General features: G+C 39.0%; 1 protein-coding gene across 2 annotated transcripts in view; it reads right to left on the bottom strand.

The window, feature by feature from the left end:
• Window positions 1–331: 331 nt before the first annotated feature.
• Window positions 332–19,296, bottom strand: part of NPNT (nephronectin) — a 51,123-nt gene continuing 32,158 nt past the window's right edge. For both annotated transcript variants that reach the window (XM_027717911.2, XM_027717910.2), the window contains 5 exons: window positions 17,309–17,737; window positions 8,573–8,668; window positions 8,087–8,185; window positions 4,239–4,495; window positions 332–2,295 (listed from right to left, as the gene is read on the bottom strand). In XM_027717911.2, the coding sequence (XP_027573712.2) occupies window positions 2,200–2,295; window positions 4,239–4,495; window positions 8,087–8,185; window positions 8,573–8,668; window positions 17,309–17,737 (977 nt within the window). In that variant the 3' untranslated portion in view covers window positions 332–2,199. The remainder of the gene's footprint in view (window positions 2,296–4,238; window positions 4,496–8,086; window positions 8,186–8,572; window positions 8,669–17,308; window positions 17,738–19,296) is intronic.

Consider the following 19,296-nt stretch of genomic DNA (forward strand, 5'->3'; position numbering starts at 1 on the left):
AATGTGTTAATCTTCTTAGATTCCAAGGAATATAACAGTTTGTACAAGTTCAGTAGTGCAAGAACTATGAGAGCTGCTTCTTGTAAAATGAAGCAGAAGCTCTTAAATTACCTGTGAAACTTCTCTTTAAAAAAGTTAGGTTGAAAATTGTCATTCTTCCTTTTGAATAATACATATAATTCTCTCATCATATGATAGTGAAATGTATTTTGATTTTTAAATCTGTTAACAAGACCTATTTCACTTTGGTTGTATTATCATCTTTTGGTTCATTTCACTGCAATGAAAATGAGAATTTCAATCTAAAAATGAAAACAAGATTTCCAATTAGTAGCAAGTAACAGTCTCCTTTACTGATTACTTTAAAATAAAGACAAGGTATTTCAACTATTCACAAATATTTCTGACATATCACAAAGTAATGTAAGAGAAAAAAGATCACGATCATATTTGAAGCAAAATAGTTTAAAATTTAATGTTTACAAATGCCTTGGGTTTTTTCCTTTTCAAAATGTTTGCTGGTACAGTTTTACAGGAGACTCCCTGTTTGGTCATGTACATTTCTGCTATACACACTGTGCTTTGTCCTAGGGGAGAAATGGGAAAGGTATTTCCAAAGTGGTACTTCATCAGAAATGTCTAATATGACATCTGATGGTTTTGCAATTTTATCTCTGTGGACTTTGTGTGAGACTTTACACGTATTTTTTTAATGATGGTTTTATAACATGATGTGCAGCTGACATTTATTTTACACTGTATTTAAATATTCAAAAGATCTGAGACCTATTTTTTCTATATATACATTTTGAAGCTTTAAGGCTGCACCACTAATGACATTTTACCACTCTTATCATTTTCTTAAATGTTACAATTACTTCGTCAAATTTAGAATTGTTAGCAGTGATTATGATGATGCCAATTTGAAAAATCCCAAACCAAACAAAAGAATTCCCTGGGAAACTGCACACCATGTGCACGATACATAACTAAAAGATTAATCCAAAGTTTTGATAAATACTTTTTTCCAACTAGAGCTAATAGTTGTTCTAGTTCTAAAGGATAAAATGCTTATTATATACAGAAGATTGGACGGAATATGCACATTTGACAAAGATCACTCAAGGCATTTCACGGTCTGAATTGTTCGCACAGTGCTAATGCAGCTGCCCTTTTTGCTTATGTGTAGGCTTGTGCCACCTGTGGGAAGGGAACATTCCTGGTGGCGTCAACAGGCTCCACCTTACAAGATCCAAGTTCATCTTCTCCTGGCTGCTCAGTCTTCAACTGAACCAGGAGATTCTTGCAGGACTGAGAGCCTTGCATCTGAGCTAGATGCAACTTGTACACCATTATCAGATGCCAGTTTATATCAGGTGAGTGTTTGGTCTTTTGCCTTCAGGACATTACAAGATGAAAAACTGCACCAGCGTTTTTCAATGAGCACCATTAACTGACTTTGGTAACTTGGCATGACCAGCAGTATTGAAGACTATGCTGAACTCCTGTCTTGTACAATAAGAAAGTACAGCTGCCAAATACCTTGGAACTAGAGTCTGTAAATATTAAAAACATAAATATGTTAACCATACACATATACACAAAACACGGCAGTAGCATATTACAGGATGCAATGCCTACTCTATATAACTGGGTTTTGTTAATACAGATGCAACAGCAAAATTAATGCTATTTGATATAAAGCAAACCCTTCTTCAAAAGTCAGTGGCAGTAAGCCAAAGTTCAGGTCCAGGCTTTCACTGATCCAGTGTGACTCAAGCTACATCAATCTAATCATTGAAAGAGTAGCACTACGGGAAGACAATGATTGTCAGTTAACACTTAAACTTTGAGCTGGAGCTTTCTTTTGCCACCATTTGTAATTAATTCTCCCTTTTTCATGAGTGCTCTTTCTGTGAACACTCACCAGACTTAATAGGGGATAAAGTTATTACATAGAAACTATGATTTAAGGGTAAGGATTAATAGAAAGAACCAGTCTAAGATTGGATATCCTGAATCCTGGGAGGTGCTCTCCATGTATTTAAGTGAAGTTTCCATGAGATTGCACTTGGAAGACCACTAAGAAGTTGTTGCTCTCCCACTTTTTCTTCTTATTCATACAGTTCTGTTTCAAAGCTTGGTAGGAATTCCATAAGAAGGGCTAGAGGAGATGACCGTGCTGGTCCATTGTCTTTGCTAATGCTCTTCAGAGCAGCGTCCTCTCCTCAAGATCACATCATCTAGCCCAATATCCCCAGTTCTTCCTTTCCCTTTCTCTCCTTTGAAAATAACCTAGGAAAAGAAATAGAACACTTTGAGGGGGGTGGGGGGGAACTAAATTGAAAAATAATTGGTTTAGAGAGCCTCAACAATAAGGAAGCAAAAGCCTAAGAAAGCTCAGGCAATCATAACTGACTCACAAAAGCCTATTTATTCTGCTTAGAATTATGGCTGCATTTTCCTACTTTTGATCCTCTTCCTTCTTCTCTTTGGCAGGATCTTTGTGAAGAACCTGCAGTTCAGGACAGACTTGCTCCATTGGGACCATCTGCTGAGGTGAGATGAACTTCCACAGAAGAGAATCTTGAGGGCTTTCCACATATCATCTCTGCACCGTTTTTACTGTCCCTCATGGAAACATGTAAAATCCTCTGTGTTCTCAAAAATGCTGCCTAAAAGAGGAGCTTTCCATTGCTAAAGCATGTTGCATCTACCTTAGTTGTGGGAACTAGAAACACCCATCTTTTATTTAACCAATTCTGGGTCCTGCAGTCTCATGATGAAGCACTGGGTCCTTGTGAAATAGTGGCAGAACTTTGGGCATGAATTTACACAGATCATCAGCAGCCCAGATTTAGCCTGAGCAGAAGAAATTCAGCACATAGAAAGCCTGACTAAAAGGACTGGAGCATAGATTAAATATTCAGAATGGCCAGCTGACTTTAAGAAACACTTCCCATAAATCAGTACTGCTCACCTGTGCTCCTTCTGTAGATTCCGAAGCCTGAATTGTTTAATATGGTCAGTGTGTCTGACCAGGGCTTAGAAATTATTTGATGTCTACAACAAAACGTTGTAAGAGTCTCCTGTTATCACTGAGCTGGAAAGAGTTAATACTGCCAGAAATGTGAAACTTAGCAAGATAAAAAGGTAAGAATATGGCAAATATATTGTTCAGCTGTTACAAATGTCCATACTCTCAGTCTGACACTCACCTACAAACTCAGGTATCTTTTTTACTGTTGCAGAGGTAAAGTTTTCAGAAAATTATCTGTAGTAATTACAGCCTTAATATTAATTATAATATTATAATATTATATATTATATATAAATTATATATATATTTATATATATATAATACATATATATTATATATATATATTTTATAATATTTACTGTGTGTGTCTCGTAGTCTGCTCCTACCATGAACATTATGATGTGTGAACTTTTCACACCACCTGATATCTAAGTCAGAATAAAACAGGCCCTGAAGCACCCAAGCCAGTTCTTCAGATCTGAAATTGAAACTACCTTCAAAGGTAAGCAGAGGTTGAAGAATAACACTGAGCTTTTGGTATCTGTTTATCCCCATAAGATTTCCAGGTATTAAAAGATTCTCAACGGCACTTCAGTCATCTTCTTTTGATTGCACATTTTGTGTTATGGGCATAGTTAGGTCATCACTTACCTCCTTGGCCGGATCAGCTGCAGGTATACTGAAGAGCATAAAACCGCATGTAACCTCCCTGCATTACCAAAACCGACTTATTTTGAATATCTTTCCCCTGGTTTAGCCAGTTACCACTAATCCACAGAGGACAATGCTTCCTTTCTTGTGGCACTGCATTATTCAAAGCATTGTTCACGAGGAATCTTGATACAGGCTTTTTTGAAGTCTATGTATGGTAGGCTCTGTCCATTAGGCTGCTCTTTCCCATATGGTGATTCCCTTAAAATGGGCTGTGCAAAGTAGCTCAGGAAATCACAAAATAGCCTGTACTATGAGCCTATTGCTGTAGGTGGGATTTCTTTTTTTTTTTTTTTTGCATAAAACTAATTGAAAAATATGCACAATGAGTCTCATATCCTTAATGTGATTCCACTGGCAGGGATCAAAGTAGTAAAACACAGACTGAAATTGGAGGCAGAAGACAAACAAACCAGTGCTACGCTATTCAAGTGTCTTCAGCTTCTCATGCAAAAAAACAAAAGGCAGCACAAGCATCAGTACTTACACTCTTGATGCCTAGTCCTCGTAAAGTTATGTGTGTCTGTCTCCAGCCATGGCCACCATTTCTTCCCCAAACAGCTGGTCCATGAGCACCATTTTTCCTTACAAAGACTTGGAGGGCACCAGAATGCAGTCCAGGCACCTTATGCCTGAATGACAGGCACAAGTCTCTGGCCTGAGCCATGTGATCCAAGGGGAGGATAAGATGTGCTGCTCTTCCTTCTTGGCCTTTGGGATCAGAGATGGTAAGATATTGTCCCCCTGCAGTGGAAAAAAGAGTTAGTTGTTTTTGGGTTTGTTTTTGTTTTGTTTTGTTTTGTGGTTTGTTTTTTTTTGTTGTTGTTGTTGTTGTTTTTTGTTGGTTTTTTTTTAATGCTACTAGCTTGCAGGACCAAATGCAGAGTAGTTATTAAAACATTAAAAAAAAAATAATAAAAAAGGGCTCCACAAGGTGCAGTGAGTGTTAAATAAGGCATATAGAACCAAGATTGGTGCATCTGCCCCCTGCAGGGTAAGATTTACAGTGCTGCTCTTCTCTTTACATTAGTACCTGGCTAGGTGTTGCCCATCTAATTCCTTTTGACAAGGCAAATAATACCTCTCTTGAAAACTAAAATTTCATGTATTCCTAAATTTCTGACAACCCCTTGGTGACTGCATGATTTTAAACCCACAGTGACATGAAAGCCACCATGTGAATTTACGCACCTTTCAAGCTGCAGTGTTTTGCTCTCAAATAGATGAAGGAAAAGGCCTGAATAAATGCTATCATATAACTGAGCTATGATTCTGTCCCTTTCCTTTTGTTTGAGAGCTGTGTTAACAGGTTAAGTCTCAAAGCATATCCATTTGCAACCATGGATAGCGTTTTTTATTTAACCATAATATAAATTCTTGATCTGGATTAGATACAGAAAACTGGAAGAAGTAATGATTTCAACATGGCTGTTAACCCTGAAGTCTGCTCTAACAGTGGGAAGTTGTCAGTGAACAAACATCTTAATTCAAAACCCTATCGTTATCTCTGATCATGTATGAAGTAAAGGTGCCTTGCAGAAAACACTTGGAACATGAGAAGCTGAGGATCTCAGATATGGCAACATCCATTAAATATAAAAAAAAGGCACCCTTCACACTGGCACTCAGAACTGCACTAAATGAGACTTCACATCTTGGAGGAAGCCCAGACCGGCATTTGTTCTTTGCACTTTTCATTAAAACTTTTGCAAGGTAGATGATAACTTCAAAATCTGAAATTACTAAATGGAGGAAGGTTCACTTTTAAAAAATAATAGTAAAAGAATTCTTATCTTACAGTGAACCTAAGAATACTTTTTTTAATGAGATCAGATTTTAGATTTTTTTTTAATCAAAAATCCAAGTTTAATGAACTTAATCAAAAAATCCAAGTGTTTTAATGAACTTAGGGTAAAGGTGGCATTTAGGCTCCTTAGTTGAAACTGATGATGTAGAAATATTGGGAGTTTGTAATATTGTTGGCATACACAGTCTTCACTCAATTATAGGATAAAAAAATATTTTCTATTTAAGTTGTCTCCCTGCTACTATTCAACCTGAGCTGTACCTTTTAAAAGCTTTTCTTTGAAAGTCACAATGATTTCCCTCAAAAGCTGTGAGGTTTAATACAATTAAACCAGGGCTTGTCACACACTTAAAAGGAAAGCCAACCTTGTCTCCAATTCACTACTTCTACATAGGTTTTAAAGTATTTTGGTCTCAATGAGATTTAATAAAGCAAAGTATTATGCTGCTGTCTGGGCCCCTAGATCAGCATCTGTTAAAGCCTTTTGGGGGGTATTCTGTCAGATTTTTTTTTTAGTATTGTTTTTGCATCAAGGTCACTAACTGCTAAAATAAGCATAATAGAGTTTAAGTAATTGTACCTGTTTGTTGAAGATACAATTATATCACTATAAAAGTACTGACTTGACTCATTAACTGCATTGGTTTCAGATAGTTACTGTGACTGAATCCAATCAATAGGAAACAGATTTAGGTAAACACAAAGCCAACGTAGCTGTAGGCAAGCCCCTGCAGGAAAAGGTCCACTCAAATCAGCATTTTCTGCATGCAAGATAAGCTTATAAGGCTTCAGCACAGCACCTTTTAAAATGCAGATTCTGATAAACCAATAAATAGCAGACTTTGAAAGGTGAAAGCAAACACTCAGGAACAAGCTGTGAAAATAAATCCTTGCAACAAGGTATTCCAGACAGGAGGGAGTGGGTGGGGGACTTCAAGGGACTAGTTTTAACAGGTTATGTCAACAGCAGCAGAACATACACAGGAAACAAAAAGCTGAGCTTGTCCCTGGCTACTGGAAAGCAACACAAGAGAAAAGTCTGACAAAAAAAGCCAGTTAAAAATCATAGTTTTGGAACTTAATATATATTAACAGCAATTTTTGAGTGCAGACAATGACTATGCTTTAAATGACTGATTTAGAAAGAAAGCACTTTTAAAGCCATTGTTTAAAAAAAAAAGGTATGAATTACGTGTGATCATTTTTCAAATGCCAGTCTGCAAGCAGGAGACAGCTACGCGTTTTCTCATCTACAGGAGGAAGGCGCTCTGCTCTCCGAGTCACTCACAAGACATTATAAGTGTCGTAAGGAGCACCCAAAATACTAGAGCATGCCTGTGTGTGGGGAGGGGGCCTGCCCAGCAAGTGAAGACAGCACTTCCACTTTGCGAGCTAAACAGCCTGGAAAAGGTGCCAGGTCACCTGCTGCGGTGACAAATGACTGTCTCATCACTGGCAGCATAAGGACAGACATCTGTGACGAGGTGGCGCATAAGGAAAATGGCTCTCAGTGCCCTCACCCTCCCTCATCTTAACCTATAACATTTTACCGCCTGAGAGCGTGGTTCCTTCCTCAGTCTGCCATCCCCTCACATAATGTGAGCATTGTGCACTTCAAAGGCTGCTCTTCTGGGTATGAAGTAATCCCATCATTACGGGGAGCCAGGGATGTGTGTCTAATCCCCGGCACCGTGGGGCAAGCACTGCTGGGGGAAGGGTACGCAGGCAAGGACAGCCAACCTCTCAGTGCCATACAGTAAAGTCAACAGGGGACAGAATACACGCAGCTTCCAGCAGTGTGGATGTGCACTTCTCCTGGGACAGCAGAGGTGTGTGAGGGGAAGGGTTGTTGCTTCAGCTGACCAACAGTGCCGATGCCAGTTCTCTCCTACTCTGAAAACCGCTAGTACACACTCCTCTGTAATGTTCTTTGTAAGGTCACTTTTTACCATCTCAAACAATCCCATCTTCAGAAGCCTCTACATATGAGCATTTAGCTTCTCTGCATTCCAGTTACTTAACATTTTTTCTACATACAGATTGCTGCGGCTTGGAGTAAAATTCAATAAAATCAAACCGAGAGGTTAATCTAGAACATTATATTTGGCAACAGAACAAAGACTATTTCTAGCACTTTCTATAATTTTGCTAGTGATAGAGAAATAATTATGTTAACATGGTAGTTTGAAAAATAAGCTTGGTTTCACCATAAATAAAAGTTGTTCTCAAGTTCATGTTTTTTGTTCTTTCATATTCTTTTAAGAAAGATAGACTTTTGCTGAATACATTTACTACTCCTTCAGAGACATTCCTATTTTAAAGATAACAGCTATGATAAAAGTGCAAGTTTTCAATTGCTCTTTCCTGCTGGGAATCCTCAATTTTGATTTTTATACATAGAAGGGGTGTGAAATACATCCCGGAACTAAAGGGAACAGAAGTTGTGTAATTTGTTCTAATGCAGGAACCGTCATCAACCTTAAGCCTGGGTGGTTCTGCAACTGCAGGATCATACACAGTCAGCTTACCTGACTCATCTCTCACTGGTTCCCAGTGCAAGTCATCATCTTTGTCCTTGATCCATCCACACAGTCCACTATCAAAATTACAGCTGTGTACCAGCACACCTGGCAGAACAGAGCAGGAGGTCACAAAAAAAAAAAGTGTTTGGATTGTTTTGTTTTTTAATTTCCCATATGGCTGACACTAGCAAGTAAATATGAAAATTAAATGTAGAAGAAGGAGCCCCAGAAAAAGAATCTGAAAAAAATACTAAAACAACAAAAAGGACACTTTTGTTATTAACACTTCATACTATTTTTGTGCTAAATCTGTTAGGAAATAAAACTTATTATAAAGGTTCACATAGGCAGTGGTTTGGGGTTTTTTTTCTTTTTACAACATGTAGTTAAAACAAGCGGCTTAAGATGTAGGAGTCATGTAAAAATGTATCAACCCCCAAGAAATCAGAAAATCCTAAACCCTAGGCCCTGAATAGGAGACATGGTCTTTACCTGGGTCATCATTTGCTTCAAATTCATCGGCAGTAATCCCTCTTTCAATTTCAAGTATTTCTAACAGATTATTGCTCACTCCAGGCTGGCGTGGAACTGTGAGAAAAATGAACGAGATAAGGAAGTAGGTCACTAACTTTAACAAAAACCAGCAGAGCAGCTCTAGGCATTGTGCTTTTCTTCGAGATTTCAATATATTTAATTATATTAGACATGAAGACTCATAAGCTCTATGCCTATGTGATTTATGATTTATGTCATAACATTTATCTGAGCACTGTAAGAGGTGATTCCATGTCTCCTAAAGGCTCTTTGAATGAAAGCTCCTTTTTAACCAGGGGGGGAAGCTTTAACCTTGAAGCACACTATTGCTCGCCAAATGTATTTTTAGAGATACTGGTTTCTCAATAAAATAAAGCCACATTAAAGCTCTTGCTCAACCCTTCCACAGACAATTACAGGAGAACCTCAACAGGAGGCAGCAGTACTTGGAAAAAGCACTTAACCTTTGAAATACAGCTGAAGGTACATCCATCTATTTGCAAAGAAATAGAGCTCCCTACACAATTATCAGGATTGTACTGAAAGTTGAGAAGGAGGATCTCTAGTGGAAGCTGGAATTCAACTGTAATTATACTTTTTGCTTTCCAGCACAGTCTGTCCTTCAGCTGTTGTTCCCAGCTGCAAAGAGAAGGAAGAGCTCTTGGTGATTAACAGGCCCAGAGGCTATTAGACATTCAGCATCCAGGACAACCTGAAATTTAAGAGGTCTTTGTGGGAATGATGGCTGCCAAAGTCAGGTGGCTGCAAAGACTCCCACATAGTTCTGAAGATGCTGTGCCAGTCTGTGTAAGTCTCCACAAATAACACGCAGTTGTCTTGCCTGATGGACAGCTATCATGGACAGCTATCAGCTAAACAGACTGCACTGAATAGAGCTGTCTTGGAAAATTCCTCTTTTAGAGGCAGGTCTAGTGCATAATTCATAACAGTAGTAAAGTGTTTCAGACATGTCCTTAGATGTTATAGGTACCTCTGACACCTAAGGTATTTGTAAGGGCCTTATCTATTAAAAACTTGACACATTTTCCGTTTGCAGTGCTAAAATAACTATCTTAATGTCTCAATAGACTTCTGAGGCAAGGGAGAACAAGAAAAATTGAGGCAACTGAAATAAAGTACTGTTGTTTTCAGAAAATCAAATCAAAAGGTAAGAAGGAACTTCTTTAGCACTAGGACAACATGTACTAGTACTGCTGCACAAGTTCCTCTAAATCCAGAAGACAGAAAAGCAAAAGATTTTTGAAATCAGGACAAAATAAGCAAACACTAACGTATTTTAAAAGTACTATTCTAGGCTAAAGATCTTGAATTGAAATTTTTTAAGGTTGACTTGGGTAGTAGAGGACTGTTAATTTTTAAAAGATATCTTGTTTTCAATAGTATTTTTGCTGCTTTGTTTCATCTGGGATTTTTTGCTTATGTTATTAAAAACTTCGAGATTTAACATGAAAGAAACCTTACAAATGTGCACAGTCCACACCACCTAGGCCAATAATTGCCCTGCAGTACATTGACACACAAATACTATATTCAATTATATAAAGAAAAAAAAATATCCATTACCTCAGGCAGCAAAGAATCTCTCCCAGCAGTATACTGCTGTCTTTCCTTGGAGATCTGTCTAATATGAAGGTGGGACAGTTGAACAAGCACATCCTACAGTGGCAGTCACACCTGCACCAAGGTGCTGATGGTGACACAGGCTGTCCTGACACATTACAGTAAGCACACTCTTACATTGTTACAGTCATGGACAGCCATGAGCAGTAGCTTATGGAGTAGACACCTGTATGAACTGTCTGTGAGTACCCAGACCACCACCACTGTGGCACACACAGCAGCTGTTGGCACCATTTAAATTCAGCTGCAGTGGGTTTTCTCAGGAATGTTAAAAATTGGTAATTGCATTTTTTGGACTTACTGCGGGCAGCCAGCTGGGACAGCATATTTTCTGGGAGTGTGTAGTTAAAAAGTCTGTTAAACTAACAGCACCCTGTCAGTCACTTACTGTCCTTTCTGGCAGGGCAGAGCTGTGACTGAAACTTTACCTTAGACAAGCCCTCACAGGGGAGTTTCACCTCACATTACAACCACATTGCAGGCTGCTGCTCCCTATGAAATGCAGTACTCCCCACACATGGGACACATCTCTGCTGCACACCCAGGGACTACCACCTTGCCTTTCCTCATCTCAGGTTGCACTGAGGGCAAAAGATACTATTTATTTTCTATACTGTGAAGAACAAGTTGGCAATTTGCTTCAAAACTGCGGAGCACAGCATCAGTAGATACAGTAGCTGCTAGTCTGGAACAGACACACTGAAGTGTCTTTACATCTGCTGCATCCACAGGACACAGGGATGGAAAGAGGCCAGCCCATGCGAGCAGACAGAAAAGCAAGTTGTCCTCTCCCTGGGCTGCAGGATGACTCCAGACTTCAAAGAACCTCACAGACATCACTCACGATCCCCCATGCACTCAGCAGCAATGGGATGCTCCTCTTATCTAGGGAAACACAGAACAACACGCTGAACCTCCATATCTTCCTGTTCTTCCCCTGCACCTTATGGTTTTTCTGAGGGATCAAAGGCTCAGGCCACAGGCTCACAGGCAGGGTTCTAAACGAGCACTGTGGCAAAGAGCATCGAGGAAACCCACTGCCATGCTTTAAGATTTGTAGGATACTCAGGGGATCACAGTTTCAGGGTGCTTGCCCTGTGTACCCTCTTCCCAGTCTATGGGAAGTCTATTTCCATAAACCAAGGCTATAGCCTTGGTTTATAGAAAATACTGCAAGAAATATTATGCATTTATTTTGCAAACTACTACAGTTTACCATTTCTAATGCACTGCTATTTTATACAAACCTGAGTTACATCTGTGCACACATACAAGCATTCTCCTAATAAAAGTTGATATATTTGCCTATGATTAAAGCTCTAAAAAAATATTCCTTCCAAAATTTCCCTTAAGTCGTTTCCAAACACTGTTTTTATGAACTTCTAGAAGAATGTGCTGCAGTGCATTAAACCAGTCACTTCAGTTGTCAGACCTAATTAGAGGAATGTGCACTCAATTTGAAACAAGAGTTACCGTAAGAGATTCAGGATGCTAAATATGATCCAGGTGTACACTTCTTTTTGCTACAACAACTAATATGTTGAGTGGTGATCGTGGGAGAAAGTATTTTCTGCAAGCTTTCCAAGCCCTTTCTGTGTACTTTATATAGTGTATCAGTGTGCTTTTCACTTAACTTCATTGATTTGATAAAGCTTGTTAAATATAAACTTGGCTTCTTTTTCTCTTGAAGAATTTTATAAGCTGAGCGAGCCACTACATCAACACTACCATATTCTCAAAGTTCATGAGCTAAGTTCTTCACAGATGCATGAGTCTGGGGGAAAATATTAAATAACTGCATAAGAATTATTTCTTTCCAGCTTTTCAAACCTTTGGGAAAACAATAGGGCTTTTTTTTTCTATTTACTTGCTAATTGCTGAGTTTGGGAATATAAAAAATTGCATGTACATATATCAGCTTGTTCATAATAAACAGAATAATTGCTGTTTTGGTGTTACAAAACAAAAAACAGAGTGCAACTTCATGTTATCAGTAATTGTTATTACTATTATGCAGTTATCTGGCTTACAACAAACACTGGTTTTGCACTGTAAGTACACAATAATCATGATCAAGCTTTCCAGATAACAACAAAAAAGGACACGGAATTTTTTGATTGAATTGTTACGACTGAAAGTGTTAAATCCCACTTCCAAAAAATCCCCACAAGTAATGAGGTCTCACACAGAACCAGTAGAAAACAGCTAAAAGTAAGGGTAGTCCAGAGGTCAGTCAGACTGAGAAAACAAGAATAAATCCAGTTTTCCTCTAGGGAAGATTTTGATATATGCTAGGCTAAAAGGAAGAGGCAACAGAGAGGTACACTTCATCCTTTTGTCTGGACACCCACAGTGTCCAAGATATGTTTCCTACAACTCTGTAAAATCAAATTTTGCAGTAAGATTTATCTCAGGAAGGGCTTTCATGGACTGTCCCACCCTCTACAGCACCATTTGTATACAAGAGGAGAGATGCTACCACTCTAAAGTCCAATCTTGCATTTCTCAGGCAGTTAAGAGGCTCGTTAAGTTTGACCACAGTCAAGCATCTTACTATATATCTTTCCAGATTTTCTGCAAAGTAACCTGCCTGTTTTTCAATGAACATTCATTCAGGAGGCACAGGATGCCAACTGAGTTTCAGGGAAACACAGCTAAAACAAGTAGTCTACAGAAGCTTGTATATCAGATCCAGGGATAAAAGTAGCTGCAAGACTGATTGAGGGTGTGATTTCTAAGACTCCTAGATTTTATGACTGAACTCCAGGGTATCAACAGGAACAAAGTGCCTATCTTAAATGTTTAAATATTAAAACATTTTAAAAGGTGCCAGAACAGTGAAGACAAATGAAATGCTACTCTAATGATATAAAGGAATAACAAACCCCCCATTCTTTTCTTTTAGCATTTCCCTTTTTTCAACAGCTTCAAGGATCACACAACTGCATTTACTGCACTAAGGACTTTTCAGTCACTGAAAGGAGGAACAGAAAGAAACAAGTTTTAATCTTTAAATTTTTTAATAGCTGTTATGAGAAAAATTTCCTAATTCCAATCTTTCCAGCTCTACTAAGGGCTAAGAAGGAAAACTGCTGAACTGTCTCTTAATACAGATAAGGGGGTTTGTTCTTGCTCTGCTGATATCTAAGATTATGCTTTAAGTTTATGCTTTTAATGGTTATCACCCAGATCCCACTGGTAGCAGAAATTCATAGTCCTATTAAGAAGTTTGTCCTATTTGTTAGAGACTTATCCATCTGAGTAACTAGAAAAGATTCCTCTGTACTTCACTGTAGTTTGTATCAGTCCTGAAATAGTTAAATATTAAGCCATCACTGCATTCCTCCCTCATTGCCATTCCTCCCATATCCATATCAGGAGAAGATTATCCTTGGTGCCAGATTCCACTGTCTGCATCAGACTAAGTGGTTCAAAGGCCAAGTGTAGGAATTCTGTTTTAAAAAATACTAATTTTTTGTTCTCTAAAAAAGCAGCTCCCCAAAGTCACTGCAGGCATTCTTAGAAAAGGGGTAAAGCATCTAAAGAAAAGCAACAACCCAATACCTTTCACAAATTGCAAAGGCATTTAAATAACATTATCAGCATTTTTATAATTTATGCTCTTTGTCACCACCAAACAGACCAATTTCACTGGTCCTCAGCTGATTTCAAGTTGAGCAGTGCATTCAAGAAAGCTCCGAAGTGAAAGCCTAGAACAAATTTACTCAGTGTGGGATAGCAGGTCAAATAACAACACAGGGAGGAAACAGGCAGCAACGAGTCACCAAGGGGCAGCCCAGGAAAAGATTAACTAATGAAAAACTGGAATTTGAGAGATACAGAAAAAAAAGTACCCTTGCCCTGGCATGCTTCCTCTCCTCATGTGGACCAATCCTAGACCACCACGATTTGCAGGATTTAGTCTGGTACACTGGGACATCTATCACTGTACAGTAACCAATGACCCCTTTGCCACGGACTGCCTAACAGAAGTACCACCTATTTACTGTCATGCTGCTTTGTCAAAGCCTGGCTATGGCTTCAGAGGCCCAGGAGGAAAAACGGATGGAAAATGTCCAAGCATCACAAGATAACCTAGTTGAAAACACAACTTTAATGCTGAGGTCTTCAGCAGACGCTACTGGCTGGAAGATCAGAACTGCCAGTGGCTGCTGGGTACAGTGCTCTCTGTGCTGGGTTCTGCCCACCCCTGTGTGATAAAACACCACCTTTTGTGACTGTTTGGGATACCACAGCCCTTGGTGACACAGCAGGAAGCAGCCATCTAAGATGAGACGGTAATTCTTCTGAAGACTTTCCAAAACTGAATAGTAAAATCCTACTTCATTATCTGAGTGGATCTAATATCAATTTTCTCCTCTGTTTTCCAAGACAGTAAGAGCTACAGGACCACTGAGATGTTGCCTGCATTCTCCAGCGGGAAACAAGGCAGTAAGAGTGAGGCTTTTTCTTCTCTTTTCAAGGAGGCATATGGGAACCAGACTTTGAATTCATTTTTGAGAACTACCTTCTCTGCTGCCTTGACTGGAGAAGCAGATGATATGTGGAAATGAACCCAAAGAAGCTCAGCATAAGCCAAACGAAATTAGCTCATATCCACAACCCAGGAACGCTGCAAAGATGTCTGATGTAGGTGAGACTAAAACAGCAACAGCTTTAAAGAAGCTGAAGGAAGTAGCTCAAAACTCCCCTTCCCTGAGGAAATATAGAGGCAAGTGAAAAATCCACAAATGTTTTTGGAGGTGGGGAGGGTTTGGCACATCCATATAGCAGATAAGAAGCAAGTCAAAGGTTAGCTAAATGTTACTAGTTATTCCAGTTTGAAATTCCGTATTGTCTCAACATCATGGTTTCTAACACCGTGTTTGGCTGCAAGGAACACTTTTTGAGAGGCACTGGCTTACACTGGGTGGGAGCTCTGCCATCCTGAGCTTGCAGTGCCTCACACTGAGCAGCTGCCTCACACTGAGCAGTAGGTTTCAAATCCCTGACAAATGCTTTCGTGCACTCCCTACATAAAGGGAGGAGGAGACACCAGTGACCACTACCTAGAAGATACTTTTGAGGTGTCCAGAAGATAAAAGAAAGAAAAAAAGAGCAAAAAGGAGAGTGGAAAGGAGAGAAAAAGATCAAAGAGAGAGGATAAAAAAGACACCAGCTTTGCTAATGATTACACTACTAGCATCATCTAGAGCACAAGTGGAGTATGTTTGCAGTCACACAGTTATGTCACACACATACGTATATCAACTATATCTCTGGCAGGAGATAGAAAAAAAAGATATGGGATTAAAGACAGACATCTGTTGACCTATCTGAGGAGCTATCTGTCTCCGCATCACGTACTGGGGCCAGTAAGAGCTGATGGTGCTTGACCCGTTGCAGTCCTGCGGTGTTGTTCACTTAAGCCTTTGAAGCTATGTATGTATATCACAAACTTCAAAGGGTGGCAGCTGACCTAAACAAATAGTTGATAAACACTTTGCAAAGATCCTGTGTTTGTTATATGTACCATAATATAAGCTTGCAGTCAGATCAAACCCAACTTAAAATGCTTTTACTTTCCTGCTTTCCAAACTCCCGTATCTAAAGCAGATCTCTTGAAAGCATTAGCTTCAAAATCTAGACTCTACGGACAATACGGAAAAACTAATAGTAAATAATAAGCTTTAAATAGAGGATTGTTATGACTTCATGAAAATAGCAGAAAACTATCCCTCTGCTTTAGAATTCCAGAGAACACTTGCAACACAAGACACCTGAGAAGCACAATGCTAGAGTCTAGAGTCATTTCCATAAAACTGCTTATTTTTAACTATCAGTTCACATTACACAAGTTTTGCGAGTATTTACTATATTTCCTTTTAGAATGTCACATAAGCATCCTTTAATATTTTTAACTGAATATAGATTGTTTAAAGCATAATCTTGAAAAAGTCAAAAACACACTCGACTAAGTAGTACTAGGATTTGTCTTCTAAATTTTAAGCCAGCTTCTGTCTCCATTTTAAATTTATCTAACTGTCCATAACAGATAAAATGTCACAGGGAAAACTTTTCTACAAGGAACAAAATATTTCTTTATGTAATGACCTACAGCAGCAAAGCCCAAGAAGATACCACACAGATGACAAAGTAATTGGAAAAAAAAACTCCCAAGTTGCTTGTGCACCTGCTCTGAGACAGCAAACTTATCCTCCGACAACATTGCTTCAGCAGCTTTATTGTACAACAAGTTGAAGGAGAAGGTCTGATCCAACACACCCTCCCCATCTCTAAAATTAGCGGCAGAACTAGAGATGAAATCAGGTGTTGAGTATTTCTTGGCAGATATGCATAGCTCTGTAAGTGCCAGTAATGTCTGCTGTGGTATGCACTAAAGCTGGCATGTTAGTGCTGTACATTTCAGAGAAGCTCTTAAAATGACACGTGTTCATGCTATGAGAATCTTTACTATCTTCAGCTTTTCATGTATCCCTTCTCATAGACGCAGTCCATAAAACCACCCTGTTACTTTTATGCAATCTTCCCACTGCTTAGTCATGAACATCTGAGACTATTTGAATTCATACAATATAGGTCACATAAAAGTCTTTAGGTAATTAGATATAGTCCCATTTCTTACCATTCTTAAAGATACGGAAATATGCTAAGAGTGACCCTCAACTCCCTGAATTTGAATCCATTGACTATTTATGAGTTATGTTGCATTTCAATACTTTTCAATAAAAATCTTTCATTTCCCTAAAAGTTTCACCTGAAAGCATAATTTAGTACTTATATAGGACAATATACTCAATAATTTCAGAAAGAAAAAAAAGAGAATTTTTTAGATTAATTGATTCAGAACTTACTTCCCACACTTTTTGTTAGGTAATAAAATCAACTACTTGTGCAGCTTTACCACATGACCATTTCATGCCTTTGTTCTCATTAGTACAGTGTTCCAAACAAACCAAACAGTACAGTGCATGCTTTCACCTCACTGTATCTACAGGTCTGATAAATGAAAGGATATGTAAAATCACTTACTGAACACATCTCCTCGGGGTTTCTGAGGATCTGGCTGAATCCTGTTGTCATCTATAATTCCTTGCAAAGATGTAGTTTCAATGGGAACTTGTGAAGGTTCTTCAGTTATTATAAGAGGAGGTCTTTGTGGTGGTAGTGTAGGTCTTATTGTTGTAGGTTGAGGTGGTGGTGGAGGCCTCGCTACTGGCGTCATTACTGGCACATATCTAGTGGTTGGTCTTGTTGTCACTGGCACATATCTAGTGGTTGGTCTTGTTGTCACTGGCACATATCTAGTGGTTGGTCTTGTTGTCACTGGCACATATCTAGTGGTTGGCTTTGGTGTCAGCCGAGTTGTCGGTCCAGGTGTAGGTTGGGCCGTTGTTCTGGGTGTAGGTCGAGTTGTTGGTTCAGGTGTAGGTCGAGCTGTTGGCCTGGTCATCGGCTTTTCTGTAACAAAAGCAGGTACATATGATGGTCTGAGGGGTTGCCTTGTGCCTCCAACATCAAGAATCCTATTTGTTATACCACTGTCTCCTTTAGGAGGAGTGCAGTTGCCGTTGAATATAAGATATGGACCAAGTGGTTCAACAGGAAAACACTAGGAATAACTGCAAAGAGAATCAAAATGGGACCATAATGGACATCTGAGCCTCTCACTCCAGAAACTTAACAATCTATTTCATTATGAGACAGAGAGACTTTGCTGAAATAACTTTTTTCTTCTGAATGTTTCCATCATTTAGAAACATACTTTAGCATCAGCACTGCTGAGTTATCACATCCCTTCAGATAGTACTTCTCATTGCAGCAGTTTAGAGATGATAATGACTGAAGGCCAAGAGACTTCCATCCCCACCTCTTCCCAAGCACTACGTCTCTTTCAGAGTTAGTAAAACTTACCCAAAAGCACTGCTGGTTAAAAAACCACAGGCAGGAAGCTGTGGGTTAAGCAGACCTCTAAACTAGACAAGTTCATAAGCAGGAGTGGAAGCAAGTTTAGTAAGATTCCAGTGTTACAACCATTTTGGTCACAGATGGGCAGATACCTTTAGCTTAAGAAAATTATCTTTCAGACCCCTTCTTCTAAACTTTTCTCCTTGTCAATAAGCAGTAATCATTTTACAAAGATTGAACCTAAGCCAGCCTTCATTTAAATCTTTACCTTTGCCAAAAATCAGGAAACTGAGTAAATTACATTTTTTCAGGCTCCACAAAAATGAGGTGAACTGAGCATCACCTACACCACATCTCCTCCACTATTTCATAAAGAAAGGACAACAAATTTTAATTTGGTTTCACAAGGGGAGTTTCTGCAGACATGAAACACAAGAACATCTGTTTTGCTACTTATAATTTTCTATTTGTTAATAAGCCTTTTATATCTCAGTAGAGATCTTAAAAGGTCCAATAAGAACTCTAGTCTCATATTTTGTTTACAAGTGTTTCAAGTATAACACACCTTTAAAATTAAGAACTACTGTTTGTTAAGCAATGAACCATTTGATGATAGCAGGTAAAAAAGTTTTCCCTCTGGCCACTTGTGTATATTAAAATATAAAACATACCATAGGACAATGTCCCCGTAACACACATGGAGTGTGACCACATATAATTGCAAGCACTCCAGTTGTGAAAGATCACCTTTTACCATGATAGCTACAGCCAAAGGAAAAAACGGTATTGGTCTTCAAAAAAACCAGAGTGTCAAAGATCAGATCCCACAAATGAACACAGGGTCCTTGAAAACATTCAGTAGATGTCAAAGAGCTTCACAGTCCTGTGGGATGCCAAATGTGGGGCCTATTCAGTACCAGAGGGAATGGCTGCTTCTCCCAAGAATAAGGTGAGGAAGCAAATTCTCCAACAGTGAATCTTTTTAGAGAAACCCTTGCTCTCAGCTCTGCTCACATCTGGGAAGCAGGAGGGAGTGGATGGGGTGAGCTGCTGAAATGGGCCAGTTGTGGAGCATACACAACAACAGGGTATGAGTAATACGTACTGTTTGA

The sequence above is a fragment of the Pipra filicauda genome, unplaced genomic scaffold, assembly GCF_003945595.2.
Source record: "Pipra filicauda isolate LSUMZ 115617 unplaced genomic scaffold, ASM394559v2 scaffold228_size1260155_pilon, whole genome shotgun sequence".
Classification (NCBI taxonomy): Eukaryota; Metazoa; Chordata; class Aves; order Passeriformes; family Pipridae; genus Pipra; species Pipra filicauda.